The sequence below is a fragment of the Schistosoma haematobium genome, chromosome 3 (genome assembly GCF_000699445.3).
Source record: "Schistosoma haematobium chromosome 3, whole genome shotgun sequence".
Classification (NCBI taxonomy): domain Eukaryota; kingdom Metazoa; phylum Platyhelminthes; class Trematoda; order Strigeidida; family Schistosomatidae; genus Schistosoma; species Schistosoma haematobium.
Genome location: NC_067198.1, coordinates 16,318,156 through 16,340,311, shown reverse-complemented (window position 1 = coordinate 16,340,311; position 22,156 = coordinate 16,318,156). Strand labels below are relative to the sequence as shown.

Here is a 22,156-nt window from a genome sequence, read left to right as displayed (position 1 = left end):
TGGTGATAGTTCAAAGTTATTGATAACTGTATAGATAAATCAATCGTCTAGTTCTATTTTAATCTTGCTTTTCATGGATTTATTTCATTTTTTCACTCGTAATCTTTTCAGTCGTATTAACATCTTTCTATTTTTGTCGATTTTTCTTCTCTATTTCGAAGTCTGTCAATTTTAACCAAGGCACTTTTGTTTCATGATTTGTATGTTGTGTAGCCTAGTGCTTGTACCACTTCAACACATTTAATTTATCTCATTTAACGGCCAACGATTTAATCATTTCCCCCTTGATATTGTTGTTTTCTTTCAGATCGAATTGCTGGTTGTGAAATCGAACGTGACAAATTATCAACAAGTAAGTTAATATAAGTTTCATTTGTTTTGTTACATTTGCCATTAGTTTTTGCTTATTTTATCTTAATTAAAAAACACTTCTAATCCAGTAAACGGTCTATTACACAGCAAATATTCGTTGTGTTCTACCGTACAGATTCAAGGTATTATCTTTAAAAATGAGGGATATATATAAGTTGTAGGTGTTTGATTATAAAGCATTGCTTGTATGTGACTAAATTACTGAGTAATCAATGCCAAAGTTAAGTTAAGAACCGTTTTTAAAAACAAAGGTACTTTAATCACCGGTTTCCTTCTGGGCTTCAGAAGTTAAACTGTCGGTCATGGCCAACGTAGATCGCGGCATAAATGTGTTTTGACTGACGTTAGCATACCACATTAGTACGGTAAGACCAAAGTAACAAGATAAGAAGTGGAGAAATTAAATTAATAAGGTAGAAACGATGATCTGAAAGAATAAGCATTGAGAATATGATCCTGAAAGATGGTAAAAACGGATATTTGAAAGAACACTTGAATTTAAGGTAAAGAGTGTATGCATCTGCGTCATTATGAATGATTCTCATCCAAACTGTGCAACTATTGATCACAATTATCGTGCAGACCCCATTCACGTAGTCTGCATCTACCAACATGGCTCAGGCCAACCGTCATAGGCCTCACGAACTGATGCCACGTTTCGGTTTGGCCGCTCCAAACTTTCTTCCGACCTACTTCCACAGCAACTAATATCGCACACGTAACACATGTCCAAAACACCTCAGTTGATGGAGATTAACAACCTCACCAACAGATATACCATCTTTCCCTGGTACCTTATTTCTAACTTCAACGTCGCTCAGTTGGTTGTCCAACGTTAGATGGACACTGCTTCGAAAATTTTAACACTTAGCATTTGATCGTATTGAAACGTAAGCTTCCTTCAACCACTCATTCTATATTCTTGTTACATTTTTATTTAGCATATATATGTGAGAATTATATGATATCCTGTTTATGAATGGTAGCAGTCATTTAGCTTAAACTAATAATCATGATGTTCTAGAATGCTAAGTCCAACCCAAATGAGTGTATGCACACATAGATAACTATCTAACTTTTTTCTTACAAGATTTTATGCTTTTATTAGGGATGTTCAGAACCTACTATTTTATAACTTATCTTGAATGGTTTCGAGTTACTGTTCTACCTTCAAATGTTCTCATCCATATATATATATATATATATATATATATATATATATATATATATATATATATATATATATATATATATAGGATAAAGCAAATTTATTTATTTTAAATAGGCTAATAATTTCGTCCAAAATATACCCAAATGAAACAAATCATGATTGTATTCAACTATATATTACTTAATGCAAGCTATGTTTATCCGTCTGGAAAGAATCGATTACATAAACAAATAACCTCATCTTATTAAATATCTACACACGTGAACTTGAATTAATTAGCAGATGTGCCTTAATTTAAAGACGAGTAATTTTACCGGTATATATTGTCGACCTTTCAAAGAAATTGTCTTTTATTATCACTGCCTTTCTTTTTTCGATCACTTCTGACTTTTATTTTACGCCCCATTTTCTAGACATTTCTTTTCTATCGACTGAAATTTTACAAAAAGATACAGAATATCGACATCTGGAAATTAAACATAAACACCTTAAAAATGTAACACATCAATTGCATTCAGGCAAGAAGTTTTGTTCTTTTATCATTTATATTGTGTTTGTCTGTTACTAAGAGGAAAATATCAATTTTTCTGTATCTGCTTAAACTGAACCTGGTGTTTTCTTCTGATGATAAATGCTAGTAAGAGAATAGAGATCATCTAGTTACTTTATACATCCGAGAATTTTTATCATATTCCATGGATTGCATGTATACAGTAATAATCAGTTCAAGTTAGTTATGGGGAATTAATTATTTAAAAACTAATGTCCATTAAAAATTGATTACTGCTAAAACTGCAGAGCAGGTAATGTCGAACTATAAAAATAAGATATAAGTAACTGTTAGTTTATTATCACAGGTGTAATAGATAAATAGTTGTAAATTTCTAGAAAGGGACTTTCTTCATTCTTCAAGCTGTTGCTGTATGAATCATGATAAGTGTTTTAGTAATTCACAATTTGACCAGTAATAAAACAACAAGATAGGACTTAATTATCGAATACTACTCTGGTTCCCTCAATATTATCCGAACCACAGTATATTATCTACTTGTCAACCTTAATAGTGTCATTAATGTCTAGATAAAAAATGTACATGAACAGTGAGAAACCACGTATGGTTGTGCTGACTAACCAGATCGAAGCAATCTTAAAATTGAACAACTCTCTTACTTGTTTAAGGCCAATCTTATCACTTATATACAGAGATTGATTTGTTTCATAGAGCTAAATCGTCCAAATCACTTCATTTGTCCTTAACTACATAAATGGACTGCTAATGCAACTATCAAATCTATTGTATTTATATTTCTTTCTATTTAGTTTATTTCATAGTTCAACTTTAAGATTTATTCGATGATTACATTCTTAGCAATGATTGTTAAATTATATAATGCCCTTTAAGTGTATAGCTTGTAGGACTTCATTTGCTAATTTGTTTATGTACACTGGTATTGTATTCTCTGTATAATGATCTTCAGCTCATGAAGTATGTTCAAATTAACTCTTTATGTAACGAAAGAAATACAGAAGTTTATAATAAAAATTATATAAAAACTTATAACCCCCTCTGGATTGATCCATCAACCCCAATCGTTTTAACATGAATCAGTCATCATATTTAGACTATGCTCATACCGAGCATACTAGCTAGATTTTTATAAGTCTACGATTCTAATATCTGGTTACGGACCAACACAGTTAGTTACATTTTAGAAAACTCCTACTCACCACTTACAATTTGCTTTAGTTAGTTTATTTATTTTTATTCATGCAACTGCATGGTTAATGAGCCGCTCGTCAGGTTAGTTTTCATTTCTTCCAAAACTGAGTAGAAAGAAGAGATATAAGGAATGATATGCGAACAATAATAAATGAAAGAGAATTTAATACAAAATAATCAGCCTTTATAAGGTGTATACGAAAGAAAATCACAACCAAACTTGTATCAGTTTTGTTCATATCTATTAATAGCTTTGTGTTTGGAAGCAATTTGCCAGGAGTCGAATACTTAATTTTCATATCTGTTTACATTCATGTCCAAACTACCCCAGCAATATTCAAGTAGATTATCCTTCCTCAAAGATTCGAACTTGAATCACTCAGTGTTTCTTCCAGGAAACTCTTTAGTTTGTTTATTTGCTTATAATAACCTCATTTCCATTTCATGGTGTATATGTGTTATTGTTTAAAAAAGTTTTATACAAATCAAAGATGCATAGCTTTTGTTCACAATTCCAGATATATCTATACTAACAGCTGAATTACGTGACAAAGCCCTAGCTTACAATGAATTAAAATCAGACTACAAATATGTCAGTGATAAAATGAAAGAGTTAACCAATGGTAAATTAACCTTATTTTAATTTCCTTTATATAATTCCATTATTTTTTGATACCTTATTATTCTTTGCGTTGTACAACGTATTGAAAATGCCACAAAATAACTAACTATATATATCTTAACACTAGAGCAGTGATTTAGTGAGTTATATAAGCAGACTGTTCATGTACATGTTTTATCTAGCCCCCAAATGCCCTGGTACGGCCGAGGGTGGGGAGAGTCAGCTCTCTTTCTCCAAATGCTCTCACATCCCCACGCTTATACAGCCACTGTCCGGCTAGTTCTACTCACCGCCTTCTTGCGGCGGGGGTGTTGTTTACGAAATTGAGGGGACGAAAAGCGGGTGTCTGGCGCTTTAACCGGGCTGGTGCACATGGACAGTCTATCTAGGGAAGTTGGAAAACCCTGATTACAAACCATTGACGCACATGATGTTACGTCCAAGGTTTTGCTGGTTCCTGTTATTGAAGTACGGTATATCGATCTATTTGCAACTTACGAACCCAAATTAACAACAGAACCAAACTCCAATTCAGGTACCAAAGTTTATTCGCAATTTACAAATAGTCGACCCAAACGTCGTTCTCCGATTTTGTACGTTCCCCGAGCAAAAACTCCCAAATACCAAACCAGAGACAAAAGAAACCAAAGTGTCCGAAAATAATGATATAAACAAACAAGTTCAGAAGTTGAGTAAAGCAAATACATCCGAAAACACAGTGAAATTAATGATATTTAATATAAAGGTTTTAATCAGTCAAATGTCTTCAGTTCTCCCGTAACACATGGGCTCCAGGATCCTGAAGGAAAAATGGCGTATGAACCAATCGTTGGTGATAGGCTACCATGGGACCGCATCTCCTGACGTTGCTCCACTGCCTTGTGGATCAGACCTTTAGATCGAAGGCTCGGGGTGTGGCCCCCGATGCAAACCGTCTACTTCGGTCTGTGCACCTGTGCAGTATCCTAGCCCTCACACAAATCGAATGATTTATGTGGCGCATATGTATTCATTGCCCCTTTGTACTAATATTTATGTGTTCAAATAAATAAATAAGCAGTCTACCTTAAGCCAATGTTTCATAGCTCACCAACCACCTTAACTGTTTTATTCTGGCCTCATACTTATATTTAGTCCTTAAGTTATGATAAAACAGACTATTGGTCATAGTTTAATGTTAAAGAAGGTGTAGAATTTATTGAGCTTTTTTTCGAATTTGATATTTATCGAACATATTTCTGATAAATAATCGCTTGCCACTTTGTCATTTTCTAGGACTTTTGATGTATCTGAAAATCTATTGATCCTGAGATAAAATTGTAGGTATTTCATCGAAGACGTAAACAAATAAATCCATATTTAAATAAGAAAGATAGATTGGTTCAGTGAAGAGTTCTCTTTTCGGCGAATTCATTTTCAAAGCTGTACAATCGCAAATATATATACTTATTTTTACAGGGTGATAATAATACTGATAATAAACTTCTGTTATACATGGTGAGAGTGAGGTTAAATAAACAAAGGTATTTATTTAACCTCATTCTCACCATGAATTCGCCGAAAAGAGAACTCTTTCTTATTTAATTTCATAATGAGTGTATTCCGTTTATAAAAAAAATCCATATTTAACATTGAATATGGTCATCAGTACGATCTTGCTAGTCGATCGTGCCTAGAATGTTTGGATGGTAGCTGAAGTTGAACTATGATTAAAGGTTTACATGTTTCAAATGTATTATGGGTTGAATAACTAAATTTTCAATATCATCTAACAATGAGGCTTAATTGCTCAATACTAACAGTTTTTTTCGCATTCATTAGATACTCATTGTCTTTGTTTTCTAAAATTTAATTCATTTGTATCAGTCATGATTATGATGAAGATGGAAGTAATATGATATTTGCACGTATTTGTAACTTCAGTGAAACAATAAAATCCCTAAACTTTTTAGCTTAGCCTCCATGTATTTTGTCGCGTAATTGTATATTCCCTTGATGATAAGATGATACTTCAGTTTTGTAGAGATCACATCACTTTCTAAGGTGTTCATCGTAGATTTTTGCTCCACTGTAAACTATTTATTTATAGGTATTTCTACAATTTCTTGTCGAATCCAATCGAAATCCTTTTTTAAATCTCTATTTTTCTTACATATTCTTCCGTATGTATTCAAGCTAATACGTGATCCCTGATTTATCACTTGACATGTCTTATAAAGTATACGGTTGACCTAGGAGAAATACGTACAACTTTTTCAGTAACATGATATACTAGCCCTTTTATTCCGTAGAACTGCTTTTTATGGTGTTGAGGCTAATTTCTCTCTATTTGGCTACAATATTTCATATCCCGTTAACGGAATATTTTAGCAGGCCAAATCTTCTAGTAGTATTATGAGTTTACTCGAGAATATTCAAAAGCCAGAAAACCGGTTTTTGGGACAGTGTATTAATGAATTAATCAATTAGTGAAACCCGCAAGTACACGGTGAATCGATCGAGTTAAAAAATCCATATATATTTATGAGTGTTAATCGATTGTGGAGCTAAGTTATTGATCGTCTATGTAAACAACCAATGGGAGGATAGATAAAGAATGAGGTGCAGATATGCGTTCAATCAGACTCACACATACTTTTACATAGTGGGTTACTTGTCTAAATTACATCAGCTAGGTAATAAAAACTTCTAAGGGCTTGCTATAATGCCACCTATAACTTGCATCTAGTTTTCTTACTGCAAATTATTTTGCGTATTTTACATTTTTATTATTCTCTTAGACTATTTTTATCACTTTTAAATCCTGATCTTTCATCAGAAATGTGTGTGGCAGTCTAAGCATTCAATTACATAGAGCTGTTAAGATATTTTTGTTCAAAAACAGATTCCTTTCACCTATTATGACTTTGCTGAATGTATATTTTAATATTACTGTGTTTTCTGTCGGTTTCATCTTTTTGTATACTGCTGCGAAGCGGCAGCCCAGTGGTTAATGCGTCCCACTTTCGCCCACTAAATCTCAGATTCTTATCCCGCTCTACCTACTTCAGTATGACCAAACAGTATCGCTTGCCCTCACACTTAGAGTGTGGGTTAAAGTCTAGTAAACGAATCTGTAACTGGTAGATGAGTTGTAAAGTGTAATAACTTGAGGTAGCACACAATTTTAGCTAGGTTTTATACTTATCTATTCTTGCTACAAGCATTTCTACTAGGAAAAGTGCAATAGGACAAATTACATCGTCAGTTCGTTTTGCATTTACAGTGAGTCATCTTTCCTGTCTTTTCACTTTATTGTAAGTGTTATTTACGCAAATTTAAGATTACTATTCACTAGTTATCCTTTCTGCTTTCTCTCTTAACCGTCAAAATAACTCATCTCTTATTTTGCATAGAATTGCGAAAATTGAAATTTGCACTTATGGATTTGAAACGCTCTTCGCTATTTTTTCCCGGTATCAGATTGATCAAAGATATCTTGTGTAAAATTTTAAGCGTTTGCCCTGATCTAGATGGAGAGTAGACAGATAAATGGATTAAAGGTGAGCCGTGTCTTCGGGACAGAATAAAGGATAATATATTTTTCTTTTCTCAGTTAATGTTTTCGTCATATTTCTTTATCTTGTTAAGTTTTATTTTGCGTAATTTTGGCGTTTCGTCTAAAATCTCTTTTATCTTACAGCTGCTAATGTAAACATTTATACCAAAAGATTATTTATAATTTATCCTCATTATATACTTCATTTTGAGAATTTTCCTTCAAGTCATTACGTCACAGTTTAAACAGTATCATATAAACTGTAACACAAATAGTCCGAAATAAATTCATACAAAAATAGAGTGAAGTTTCGATTTATTTGGTTCTTCTCCAATAAATAAATAATGTACCATTATGCTTCTCTTGTTTACGACATATATTTCAATTATTTGGTTCTGATATAGTTTGATTTTAACCAATTTGCAGAAATTAGAGTCGTATCTCTAAGACAAATTTTTATTATGAAGTGTCGGATCTTATTCGGAAATTCTTTAACAATTGTTTTCTGAAATTCGTTATTTGAAAATTTACCGAATACCTATTCTTTAGTTTGAAATCAGTGATAGGTAGTTAATTAGTTGAATGCTTTGAACACTTGATCTATCTCGGAAGTCGCATTAGTTTCGATAGTTGGGTGTCTAACAAGATATTGCCATAGGTCCGAAATGCTCGCTTGGCTTTTGCGAAATCTTGTCACTTGTGGAGTAAGCGAGGCGCCCATTTGCCAATCAAAAGTCGATTATACTTGGCAGCCGTTTTCTCTGTATTACTCGACAGCCTTGAAACATGGTCTATGAGAGTAGAAGACACGTGTGCGCTGCAATATTTTTGGTTATATGTGTCTTCAAAGCATTGATCCGCGTATCATGGAATGACCAAGCGAAAAATGTTGGGGTTAGACATAGATTACTAGCCAAATACACCAAGAAGGTTTATGAGTTTAGCAATATTCATTAATTTGGACGGTTAAGACACGTGTTACGTATGGATAAACACAGCCTACTTCGGTGAGGGATGCTGGCTACTGTAGAAGTACGTTGGAAGCTAGGAGACGACAAACTAAAACGTGACATCAGTACATAAAGCTACCGACTGTTAGTCTGAGCCACGACCGTTATTGCTACCTTGACGTGGTGGTCGGGCTTGCCTATTGGGATGAAGCAACCGAGCTATACTGGCTGAAACAGTCATCCCTCAAAGTCCTACCATGTCAGACAGGTCGGTTGAAGGGCGGTAAGACTGAAAGCAACAAACCCAAGATCCGAAGACGAAGTCGTATTGCTGACTGTACAGCAGTAAGGTGTTTCCTTCAGACAACCAGCATGACAGCGATGCTGCCTTCCCACAAGGAGGGGTGGGGTTAGAAAAGGTTGACCCTAAAAATGCACACCTCGCCTTATCCCACGGATATCCGTCTCCGGAGGTAAGGTTTCAACAAATACGGAGCTAACACAAAAATTACCCATAAAAAGGTCGTGTGTGACCGACCTCAAGCAGTTGTCCCTTGAGCACTGCGTCACGCTATCAGGTCACTAAGACCACCTCTAATCCAATTTCCTTTTCAGGTACCTCCAGAACAAACCTTCCACGGTGTGGGCAACTGGGAAGTGATAACCGCCCTCATACCTCTAACAGCACTCAAGGCCACTGTATTCATAATCAACCTCCGTCTTCACTTCCTATTATTCTTCCTACATCGAACAGATAATGGTGATCGTCTGCTGCAACCGTGCTCAGACAATCGTTTATTTTTAGCAAACACAAATTTTAAGCATAAGGAGAGACATCGTCTAACATGGCGACCCCCTACACCAAACCAACGATGGACTCAAATAGACCATATTGCCATCAGTCATCGTTGGAGAGGGTCGGTAGAAGATTGTCGCTCATTCTGGTGTACCTGCTTGGACTCCGACTACACCCTAATACGGGCACGCATCTGCTTGCGCCTCATTGGACGCAAAAAAGCCACAGTAAAAAGACCCATTAGAACTGAATTGAGTAGCGAGAAAACCAAAAGTAAGTTCCAGGAACAACTGTGGTCACAATTAGATAGTTCTGAAAACGAGGGTGACCCAGATGTTGCTTGGAATGAAATACAAGCAACTGTGGAAGCAGCAGTGACATCTATTAGCGACTTAAACCACAGAGTTTCAAAGAACCAGTGGATTTCTTCAAAGTCTATCACACTGATGGATTCTCGCAAACTCGTCCCATCACGCTCTGAACATGATGAAGAGCGACAACAAATCAGATCTAGGTTAAGAAAAAGTCTAAGAAACGACCGTGAGCAGTGGTGGGCAACGAAAGCAAAAGAGATGGAAAAGGCCGCGACTATAGGGAACACAAGACAGCTCTACAGACTAATAAAAGAAACTGGAATTAATAAGTCAAGTGTAAGTCAGACTATTTCGGAAAAAGACGATACTCTCATCTGCTCCCAGTCCAGACGTTTAGAACGATGGGCGGAACATTTCAGAGAACAGTTCAGCTGGCCTTCAGCTACTCTACAACTACCCTCTATTCCCAGACAGTGTGAGTGGAACATTGAAGTAGATCCCCCAACTCTAGCAGAAGTTCAAAAGGCTATAGTTAATCTGAAACGAGGAAGGGTAGCTGGTCCAGATGGACTGGCTCCAGAGGTCTTTAAGGATGGTGGTCCAATTTTAGCGATTAGGTTGACTAATATTTTAGCTAAGATCTGGGAGTTAGACGTTATTCCATCTGACTGGTCACAATCACTTATCGTCCCAATATAGAAGAGAGGGTTAAAATCATCCTGTGATAACCATAGAGGGATTAGTTCAACTAATATAGTATCTAAAATACTAGCCTCGATAATTATCAGACGCCTAACTAAGACTCGTGAACTGCAAACACAAGAGAATCAAGCTGGCTTCAGACCTGGTCGTGGCTGCATCGACCACATATTCACCATTTGTCAGGTTCTAGAACATAGGCATATTTATCGGCGTCCAACAGTGGTGGTCTTTCTTGACTTAAAAGCAGCATTTGACTCGGTAGACCGCGAGATTCTGTGGCAGTGTCTGTCATTGGAAGGCGTACCCCAGAAGTACATGAGCCTTGTGAAGGCTCTATACTCGAACACTACCAGTCGAGTCAGAGCCTATGGCGAACTGTCATCTGCTTTTGCAACTTCAAGTGGTGTCCGTCAAGGCTGTCCACTTTCTCCATTTTTGTTCAACTTCATCATAGACCTATTGATGGGAATAACATTCTCGTCTACTGAATTCTCGGGTATTGATCTCCTACCAGGAGGTCCACTTATCGACTGAGAATACGCAGATGACAGTCCTGTTTGGTGAAGACGCTGATAAAATGCAGAGTCTTTTGGTAGCACTGAGCAACAATGCCAGAATGTTTGGAATGCGCTTCTCTCCCTCTAAATGCAAGTTGTTGCTTCAGGACTGGTCTGCGTCAACACCTGAACTAAGGATAGGGAGTGAAGTGGTCGAACACGTCGACAACTTCACTTATCTTGGAAGTCTGATCAGTCCTAATGGGTTGGTGTCTGACGAAATCTCGGCACGGATTCGAAAAGCTCGTTTGGCTTTTTCCAACTTACGTCACCTATGGCGAAGGCGAGATATCTGTCTATCAATAAAAGGAAGAGTATACTGTTCGGCAGTCCGTCCTGTTTTAATTTACGGCAGCGAAACATGGCCATTAAGAGTAGGAGACACTCGTAAGCTATTAGTATTTGACCACAGATGCCTCAGAAATATTGCTGGCGTCTGCTGGGATCGCCGGGTAAGTAATAGGGAGGTTAGGCGCAGGGTATTAGAGAATGATGGTAAATCAGTTGATGAGGATGTGAATCTTCATCGACTGAGATGGTTGGGCCACGTGTTACGTATGCCCGAACACCGATTACCACGACTTGCAATGCTAACCGGTATTGGAGATGGTTGGAAGAAAGTTAGGGGCGGCCAAACCAAAACGTGGCATCAGTGCTTGAAGTCACTAACTTCTAGTCTTAGCCATGTTGGTAGATGCAGACTACTTGGTTGGGGTCCGCGTGACTATCGTAACCAGTGGTTGGAGACTCTTGGTGACATGGCTCAGAATCGATCACAATGGCGTCGGTGTATACACTCTGTCTTCCCTTAAACCAAGAGATTAAAATCACTTCATATCTTTCTTTCTATGAACTAATTCTTTCTTCCTGTACTATATCCTTATTGCAATCTTTCTTTTATATATTACCACCTCTGAATTAACTACTTTTATGAATCCTGTGTCCATCTTGTTGTGTTGATGAGGTATGGCAACTTGGACCGATGCATATGTGCCTGGTCCTACGTTGTAGCTGATTGATTGGTTGGGGTGCGCACGATAAGTAGTTGGAAACGTTGGGTGATATTTCAAATCCGGTCACAATGACACACACGCACTCTTTATCTTACTCTAGATCTTCAGTCTCAGTATTCCTTCACATATTGTACCTTTGCATTTTTTCAAACCTCATTCTGGCTATTCTGCAGTTACCCATAGTTCGTAATTATTTGTGTCTGATATATCTAGAAATCTTAAACTGCGCTCCACATATGCAACGTTTCGTGCAGCATGATATTGGCATTGTCTCTGCATAAATGTAAATCAGTCTGATTTACAAACTTAGGTTTTCTTAACATTTGTAATTTCAATCTACCTTTTTCATATTGAATTTTAAAGGTTGCTAAGTGAAGAAAACTAACTTTCACACATGAAATCTTAGAGAATAAACGATTTGTAAGCGACATTCATGCAACATTGTCCTAAATAGTTGCTATGGTATCAGTTTACGGTATTCGGAACGATTACGAAGGGTGATAAAAACAATTCTACCAACCACTGAAGTGGTGAATAAATTTGAAATTAGTAAAAACTGAACGGTTTTCTCTAGCTTACCTGGGGAGTAAATATATTGGGTCTTTGGATATCAGTACCATACATAATACATAAATCGATTTAAAACCTTTCGTTTGAAGTAATTAGTGCCTTAAAACATATACGATCATGGACAGGAAAGTGAGAAACGTATAGTTTCCGAACCAAATAAAATTCTTGTTTATATTCTCTTATTGATATAGCCGAACGTTTGATTACACCGCAACTAGTTGGGAGTTTTAAAGAGCACTTCCTGAGAATAAGTGAAGTTCCTTTTTTGGTATATCCCCTTTATCTTGAGTGAATATGAAATATTATATAAAGAAACTTATTAGTACACATCTAATATTATGTAAAACCCTCAAATCGATCATATCTGGAGTGTATTACTGCATGACACAAGGTATGACAGTGAGAGAATACCTGTTCGAGTGTCTTTTTTACGGGACCAGTTTTGTTCAGTTGAACATACATTCTCTAGCGAATTTATAGTTAGTATTTATATCAACAGAGAGGTTTGGTTTAGAAACATCGCTTGCTAAAGATATAATCTTGATTGCCTAGGCAAGACAAAAGAATAATGGAATAACATATGGTCTTATTTAACTAGTACGAAGAATGCTTGTAAATTTACGTTAAAAATAACTCAATGAGGTTCTTGCCATAAAATGGTTTCACTATCTGGATCATGAATGCCTCAAGATTTGAAAATAATATTAATAATGAATGCTACCTACTGAAGTCAGAAAACCCAAGCTATGTTTTCCCCTGATATTGTAAACAATCGCTACCACAGCATTAGAATATATATATCGGCTGTGCATTAATAAAATGTTTGCAATAATAGCAAGTAGAGGAAACTCAGAAACGTTTAAATTATTAAAAAAATTAGCTTCGACAATGAGCAACTGCTGAGTGACATAATCAAACCAAATTTTCTGTTATATTAGAATAAAGTGAACATGATGGAAGAAAATAAAAATTGGAATGAAAAGAATTTATGTTTATAATGTAGGTATTGTATATTTACAGTAAACAAATTGAGTGCATACTAAGTAAATATATAGAAAATTGTTTTATCGAATTCTCTTTGTGTATATTTCTCTCCAAATTCCCAAATAACCTAAACAAAACTAGCTTGTACAGTCGGAAATGAAATAGCATAATGTGACATTTGATTAGTTTTAGTACAATGAATATTGTTGTTACTATTATCAGTAGTAGTAATACTGCTATTGTGACAACCAGTAGTAATTGTGTTGTTTTTATCTTTCATGTCCGAGGATGGATGCACTGTTATCATTCTTAATTGTTTACTTGATTGATCCTCCCCATCATTAAAATTTGAATTAAAGGGCATGGTCTTACTCTGGAATTTCGTACTGCTTAAATCTTTATCAGTGGTATACCTGGTGGACTTGGATCGTTTTAATTGTGTGCCGTAATATTCCGGTTTAAGGTTTATACCATCTAATGTAGAACCAATTTTATTGTAGAAATTTGTTTCAGTCCATACTTGGTTGCTTTCTTTATTATGCTGCTTTTTAATCAAATCATGCATACTTTGACTCAAATATGGGTCAGATTTCCATACACTTAAATGTGACGTAAGTTGTGGATAACAAACACTATTGCTATTTTCAATGTATTGGTCATTGTCTGGGATAGGCGTTCTATGAATTGAGTGAACTTGAGGTCTCACATAATCATCTGATTTACCACTTTCTGTGAAAGAAGCAGTCTGTCGTTGTGTAGGTAGCGAGAAAAAATAGGTAAAATAATCAATTCAATATGAAAACTTAAATAAATACAAATTATATTATGCAAGAGTTCGAGTTTTTTAGTTGTTGACGTTTAAGCACTGCAAACGATCGGTTTCTTTTCGGTCTATATACATCTTAAGTGGATCGTAGGATCCTGCCACTTAGATACAAGTACTTTCTTAGCAATGTTAGACGGAAGCTGCAAGTGGGATTTAAGACGCGCGTTTCGTCATATTTTGGATCCTTCTGCTCGAGATACTTGCGTCTTAATGTTGATGTTCACACTAAAACGAACATAATACCTATCACTTCAAACGCCAACGCATTATCTACTGAACTATTGAGTTCAAATAGCCACAAATGTTTACAATGTGAATAGTATGTTATTTTAAATGTAATGGTTTGAATCTTCCCACTGTTAATGATGTTAAGGATAGCAACCGGTCATGTTTTTCGGTGTAAACATCAACACTGGAATGCAGGTATATCTAATTGACCAGTCACAAACAGAATGGAATGCGCATCCTGGGTTTTGTTGCTAGCTATCATCCAACTTTACTAAAAATGCAAATCATAATGCTGCTGACAAACTGAACCAATTTCACTTGATTTTATTTTGAATGATTAGCAAAACCTGTTCGATAACAATAATAAGTATCTAACTAATTCATACATAGGTGGATAAGATAAAATTCCTTTTTATACAATGAAATGATCATATCCTGTTTCACTTTGGGTGCCTGGGCAGTATTCCGACCCTCACAGGTATCGAATGATTTGTGTGGAGCATATGTATTTGGTGCCTTCTTGTACCGAAGTTTCTGTGCTTAAATAAATAAATGACCATACATTTTAGGCTAAAAATTCCCAATAACTGAATGATTTACAGAAAGTCCTAAATACCAAATGAATTCGGCTAAGAAAAAAGTGAATGACTAGCGTTCGTGTTGTCGTAGTCAATAGTCAATAATGTGTGTATATATCTACATATCATAAAACTTTTATATCTATATTTGTTGTTCAAATCGATGGTACAACATTCAATGGTCAATAATGTCTATTTTTATAGTATGTTGTGGTCATTTATCGTCAAATTTCATTATTTCGTAATAAGATAGAACTAAATGTCCTGTAGTCAACATACAATGAACCCATTTTAACAATAATTCAAACTACTAACTTGTAATAAAAGCAGTAAGAATAATCAACTTGTTAAGGATTACACCCACCGGGTTAATGAACGATTCGAAATAGACTGTTACATATTATCTAAACAAATAGTCTCAGTATTTGCCAAACTTATCAATAATTTTAGAGGAATAACGTTAATCAACTATTTATTTAATCAGATGACAATGATGGTGATGTATGTTTCCCAGGTTTTCAATGGTTCTCCAGATGTCAGTCCGTAATTAAGACTAATTTCAAAGCCAGTATAATCCCTGGAAATACGGACACCTATAGACGACTATTGGTAATAATAACAATAATAATAAATAAAAGTATGATAATTCGAAAAATCACAATAACTTAGATTGCTAATCCTGTAAGCCTATTATTTCATTGGGTTATTCTATATTGATATAAATCACCGACCTATCTATTGTATTATCCTATTTTAGATCTTAAAATATTCTAATAAATAAATTTAACTAGAAATACCTGATATGAATTGATATTATCTTTGATTGGTCGAAATTCAAATTCAGAAGCATCCCATGCATTTCTCGGAGCTATATGTGCATTTGATGTCTCATTACATTCATTAATGTAACATAAACGCCCATTAGGAACATATTGTTGCTGTTCACCAATATTATAGGCATGTAACAATCCATTACCTAATTTTATCAATAAAAATTGCCAATAGGAAATCAAGTTAGGAAATATTTTCATTTGTTATCAGAATGAGGTTTTGCGGAAATTGTAGTAGTTTAGTAGTTGAATTCATGAGTCGATTTAAACTAGACCACCATTGAAAACCTGGAAGCACTGGACGGCCGTGTCGTCCTAGTATGAGACTCTTCAGCAGTGCGCATCTCATTATTATTATCATTACTATTATTATTATTGAAGTTTTCATTTGTCGCTAAAAAATCAGTCTTCCAATATATATATATATATATAACACAGAGTAAGATGTTCCACTCACCAAGTTCTAATATATCATACATTATCAACGTATATGCTTTTGATCACCGTAATCAAAACAGAAATTCGTTTAAACTATGATTAGTAGTACAATGATTAATATCATTTTTTTCTTAAATGTCACATTACTTACTAGTAGTAAGTAGTATGAATTAAAATCTTGGGTATTATTACGTCTTAAAAACCGCACTTTTCACAAACGTTGGATGTACTCTTTTTGATTGTAGTTCTCCTTGCTATTAATTAATTTCTTTGTGTAAGACAATCCATGAATTGTTATATAGAATGGTAAACTACTTTTCAATAAAGTAGACAATTCAGTGAAAACTTTATTTTGGATGACCGTACTTATAGTTAATTTGCTAAAAGTAGAGGTTCATAGTAAAACAAAGTGGCGTTGATTAAAATACGCATCTCGGAACATTACTGTGCCTGGCTATCTGAAGTATTACAAAGTTCAGTTAAACATCTAATCAATTATGGTCACTGTTTTATCAGAATCTCCCTTCAATATGATCCGTACGTTTGAGAAAATCAGCTCAAGATCAATGCAAATGAAAAATCTCCTTTAGCATGATCGTGACCTCCCTCCTACCTTCCAATATCTATCTTTTTTCCCATTCGCTTCCAGTTATTTTCCACAACTAATAATTAGCCACTATACAACGTTTAATTACTCTGATCCTAATATATATCAACAGACAATTATCCTCACCTTGGCATTTTTTTATGAGCCAGTTATTAAGTAACTTTCTCTCAACATCTGATTTTCATTGTTAATTTATGACACGTTATCACTTCGAGTTTTCTTAATCATTACTCAATACTATTCTTCTTTACTGTAGTCTATTATTTCTAGCAAGTAAATTAGCCACAAATTCGATTGTACAGCTTAGGTAAATGAAATTGTTGAGAAGAAACATTTCTACCCTGAATTGTCTTTAGTCTTTTTTAATAGCACAGTAAGTTTCCTTTTTTGATTGTTATTTGCTCCAAAACGCTACAAATGACTAGAAAATCAATATTATTTTGAAGTGCCAATGAGCAATCTCATACAGCATTATCTCTGTGAACGCGATGATATAAAGAAAACGTTATTAGTAGAAACAATTAGTAATATTCAGTCTTGAGTTCAATAAACTGAACTATATTCATTCAACTACATTTACGACTGTTTTGATAAGTTTTTTACCTGGTTTGTAGCCACGATAGAAATCCTTTTTACTTTGATTAGGAAATTCTATTCCAAACGAATTCGGAACAAAATGATAATAACTGCCATGCTAAATCATTCGGGAAAAGAAAATATAGGAAAATTTATTGTAGACAAGTTAGTGGTAAAATGTATGTAGTCTAGTAAGAGTAAAAGTGTACACCTGTTAATAAATTCTAAGTACATACAATGGTCTATTAGCCAAATAATTGATGAGGTAGTGAATCTCTATCGACTTAGGTGGTTGGGACATGTATTATGTATGCCTATGACAAGTGATGCTTGCTGGTGTCGATTAGAAGAAAGAAAGAAGTGACTAAAGCTAAATACTATACCTGTCTATGAAGTCATTGACTGTCAGACTAAGTCATGTTAATAGACACAGACGACCTGATACGGATATGCGCAATCATCGTAACCGATAGTTGGAGACATTAGATAACATGACTCAGAATCGGTTACTATGGCGTAGATGAATCCACACTTCGTCTTAGATCCAGAGTTTAATAAATATTCCTTTTTCTTCGACAAATTCATTTTTTCTTGTAGAATCATATTGTCTATGCCTAAACTTTTCTACTATCACTAATACATGTAGTACTTCTATTACTCCGCAGTTGGTTTTAGAAATTTTATTTTGTTGTGCTAATGTGGTGTAAGTAACTTGAACTGATGTATATTTGTGCTACGTCCTACTTTCAGTATTGTTGACTGATTACTAAAGAATAGGTTCATTTTGACCTACTATTCGACCCATCTTAAACTACTAACTACGACTTACCTGTTTTTATTTAGTTCTCGGTCTCTTTAGAAATTCACATCCAGGAGGAAACAAGCATTTATGCTATCTTCCCCGATTACTCTTGGAAGCACCAATAATAAGGATCATTGTCATAAGTGACTATAAGTAGAACTGGATCAGAAATTAAGTAATCCTAAAGTGTCCTGTATTTCACCTAATTAAAAAAACACGAGCATATACACTCTTCAAGATGATAAGGCATAAGTGACAGGTCACATACAAGTGCTTTTGGATCCTACTAGATGCATCTTAACAATAAGCTGCGTTTGTAAGACATTTTATTCTAATGAAAAGGAAATGTATTTCAGATATTAGCGGAAATTAGTTTATATATATATATATATATATATATATATATATATATATATATATATATATATATATATATATATATATATATATATATATATATATATAAATAATAAACTAACCATTGTATCATTAGTTTCATTGACAATATTAGGTATATTTACAGTCAATGGATTTAGTGGCCAACATCTATGATTGCTATTAGTAACATATGAAGTGTGCTTACGACTAAAATCATTAAAATCATAATTTGAGTGAGATGGCGAAAGAGAATTGTTAAAACTACTAGTATTATCAGTGACGAGAGCATTTGATGCATCAGATTCCACAAAAAAATCTTGATTCTCATGATGTCGACGATTTCGACTATTAGTGATCAGACGGTGTTCTCGCTGTTGTTGTTGATGATGATTATGTGAGATGGGTAAATGTACAACAGAATGACTACAACATATTGGACTAACTGGTGTTAATGAGCCCAAATTGAAATTCGTTTGTTTATATTTTAATAAATCTGTACATACTCCATAATCAATATGATTCAAGTATTTCAACGTTGTTGTTGTTGTTGTTGTATTTGTCGTCATCACTGTTTTTATCGGTGTATTATTATTACAATCAGCAGTTATATTGGTAGTAGTAGTAGTAGTAGTAACAGTAGTAGTGGTCGTTGTAGTAACCGTCGCATGATCAAGTAATTTTTTCAAATGAGGCTTTTCATCAATATTCGATGACAACGTTGATTGACTACGTCTAGACAACAGACATGTACTGCAACATAAACACTTATTATTATCATATATATCTGGGATAAAATGCAGAAAATTATATTTATGTCGTAAATAAATACATAATCCAACCATGATCAGAATAAAAAATAAAATAACTATAATGATAATAAAGAGAACATTTGAATCAAGATTTTTAAACAAGGATAATGTCAGTAAGTCATTGCTGGTAGTATATAATTCCTGTCGACTTCTATCATATAAGTCAAGATTATTTCTAACAGAATGATGATGATTACTGTGTATTTGATTAGATGATGATGACGATGATAGAAAATCATTAAACTGATATTTCCTATTATTTTTTATATCTGATGACCATTGTGGTTCAGACTGATCAATTAACAAACGTAATAACAACTGTGTTTCCAATGATGGTTGACCTTCATCTCGTACTATTATATGCACTTGATATTCACCTAGATCATCTTTTGTTAACGTACGACGTGTTTTCAACATACCACTATCTCGATCAATTGTAAATAAATCACTGCTTTTTAAATCATGTACCATTTCAAAATGAAATTTCCCATTGAACTGATCAGCATCACGATCATTAGCGTTAATACTGATAATTTCATGACCAGCGTAAACACGATATGATAAACGATGTATAGTAGAATTCGATGTAATTGGGTTAGGAAATATAATCTCTGGTCTATTATCATTCACATCAATCACATTGACAATAACAGTCAATGAAGCTGTATGACCTGGATAACGATGATTATTTATGGTATTAGCACTTGGATAATTATTTTTCATATCATGATAAGTACGAACAGGTTCATTGTCTGTAGCAATAATATTAAATTGGAAAGCTTCCTCTGTTTCACGATCTAATGGGCGTGTTGTATTCAAAAAGTATCGTCCATTACCAATTTCATGTAATGTAAAAGGTAGATCTCTTCTTCCATGTCCTGGATCAATACGCACTTGTAATCCTTTATGCTGCTGTTGTTGTTGTTGGTTTAGAATTTGAGAGAAACTTGATGACTTTCCAAAATAATCATCAGCTTGTTTTTCAAGTAACCCAGGATAATAAATATCATCAAGTTGTACAAATGAAAATATATCAGGATCAATCACTGCAATTTCACCTATTTTAGTACCAGTTGGCTGATTTTCCTCAATGTTAAATGTAGGTCCCGTGCTGATAATTTTTGGAGGATTATCATTTTCATCTACGATAATTACCTGAATTAAAGCGAACGAATGTAATTGATGTGAAACACCATGATCTGTAGCTTTAATCAAAATGAATACTTCATTTGTTATCATTCCATTTTCTTCACGATCAATTAATTGACGAGTTGTTAAATCGCCATGAGTTGTATTTAATTGAAATAAATTAAATGCTTCTTGTTTACTATGTATTTCAATTACATCACCATTCATATGATTATTATTATAAGTATGTTGATTTAGTAGAATATGTTGAAGTTGTGGTGAGTAGCTTAGTTTTGAAGATAAATTATTAAATGAATATGACTCAATCATTTCAAATGTAACACGACCATTTTCACCGGAATCATTATCAATAGCATTTAAATGAGCAATTAATGTAGATGATGGTCTATTTTCAGGTATATATACAGTATATACAGAAATATTAGCTAAGAATGCTAAAAATATAGGTGAATTATATACTTTGTGCTTGTCTTGTTCATTATCTAATAAATAAGTTAACTTTTTCACTGACCATGGTTGTACTGGTATGTAATGAGGTTGTCGTCGCTGAAATTTATCTGCATTGTAAGTGCTGGCCGCTGTCAAACTTATTGTAGAAACATGAATTTCTGGAATGCAATCATTTTGATCATCAATTTTTACCTATAAAAAGAGCAAATGGGAATAATAGCAATAAATTAAACAGGAATTATTTGTGCACATTCTGTTATGAATTCAAAGATAATAAATTATCTGTATGAAGTTATGGAAATTGTTGAGTATTATTGAAATTATGAACCGATCAATATTAGACCCACACTAGGACGAAATGTCCGTCCAGTGCTTCTAGGTTATTAATGATGATCTATCAATGATAGGTTCATGGTTTCAATGAAACTCAACAATCTCCACGACTCTATATTGACAATTACCATGTGCTCACTAGCGACCAACGTAAAGAGGAAATCCGCAGAGTTCTAGTGAGAAGACATGACCAATGGAGTTCAACCGTGTTGAATGTAAGGCAGTTACCCACTGAAGTGTCATAAAGTAAATTTATAGACTCATAAGTTATTCGTGTGTTCTTAAGTAAATAGGATTTTTATTTTATAGAACAAGATGAATTCTAGGTTGACTATCCTGTGTACATATATTATAGCAAACTTATCACTTTTGATTTACAATTAACAACAAACTTATTTTAAAAAAGATTTTCACCCTTCATAACTTCACCATAGAATATAAGTAACTCTAATTAAAAATAGTCTAAAAGATTCTTAACTTACAATTAAAAGAGTTGATAATAACAACATTTTAAGCAACAATTCACTGCAAATAAAACATCAGTAGAACTCACTTTTAACCGCATTTTAAATTTCGATAATGTAATAAGACGACGAAGATTATCAAAACTATGTTTATATATATATATATATATATATATATATATATATATATATATATATATATATATATTCTTAACAAGTATATGTGTGATCAGATTGTTCGAAATGTATTGCGCTAATATATCACATAGTTCTGATAATCTTCGTCTTCTTATTACATTATCAAAATTTATCAAAGGGACTAATTGCTTTGAACTTCGAAACGTTATTTTCTATTTACAGAAATTCTAACAATTTCAAT

The 22,156-nt window shown here is 34.1% G+C and overlaps 2 protein-coding genes across 10 annotated transcripts in view; one reads left to right on the top strand and one right to left on the bottom strand.

Moving 5' to 3' along the window:
• Window positions 1-22,156, top strand: part of MS3_00010586 (uncharacterized protein) — a 35,927-nt gene that overhangs the window by 11,510 nt on the left and 2,261 nt on the right. For 3 of the 9 annotated variants that reach the window (XM_051218971.1, XM_051218969.1, XM_051218965.1), the window contains 4 exons: window positions 308-352; window positions 1,957-2,061; window positions 3,782-3,886; window positions 7,281-7,778. In XM_051218971.1, the coding sequence (XP_051069086.1) occupies window positions 308-352; window positions 1,957-2,061; window positions 3,782-3,886; window positions 7,281-7,408 (383 nt within the window). In that variant the 3' untranslated portion in view covers window positions 7,409-7,778. Of the gene's footprint in view, window positions 1-307; window positions 353-1,956; window positions 2,062-3,781; window positions 3,887-7,280; window positions 7,779-22,156 lie in introns of those variants that run through there. The other 6 variants (XM_051218972.1, XM_051218970.1, XM_051218967.1 and 3 more) reach the window with 5 other exon arrangements.
• Window positions 11,704-22,156, bottom strand: part of CDH24_1 (Cdh24p) — a 74,785-nt gene continuing 64,332 nt past the window's right edge. The window contains exons 5-8 of the mRNA XM_051213143.1: window positions 18,674-21,172; window positions 17,420-17,510; window positions 15,739-15,917; window positions 11,704-14,054 (exon numbers count right to left, since the gene is read on the bottom strand). Coding sequence (XP_051069081.1) covers window positions 13,437-14,054; window positions 15,739-15,917; window positions 17,420-17,510; window positions 18,674-21,172 — 3,387 coding nt within the window. The 3' untranslated portion in view covers window positions 11,704-13,436. The remainder of the gene's footprint in view (window positions 14,055-15,738; window positions 15,918-17,419; window positions 17,511-18,673; window positions 21,173-22,156) is intronic.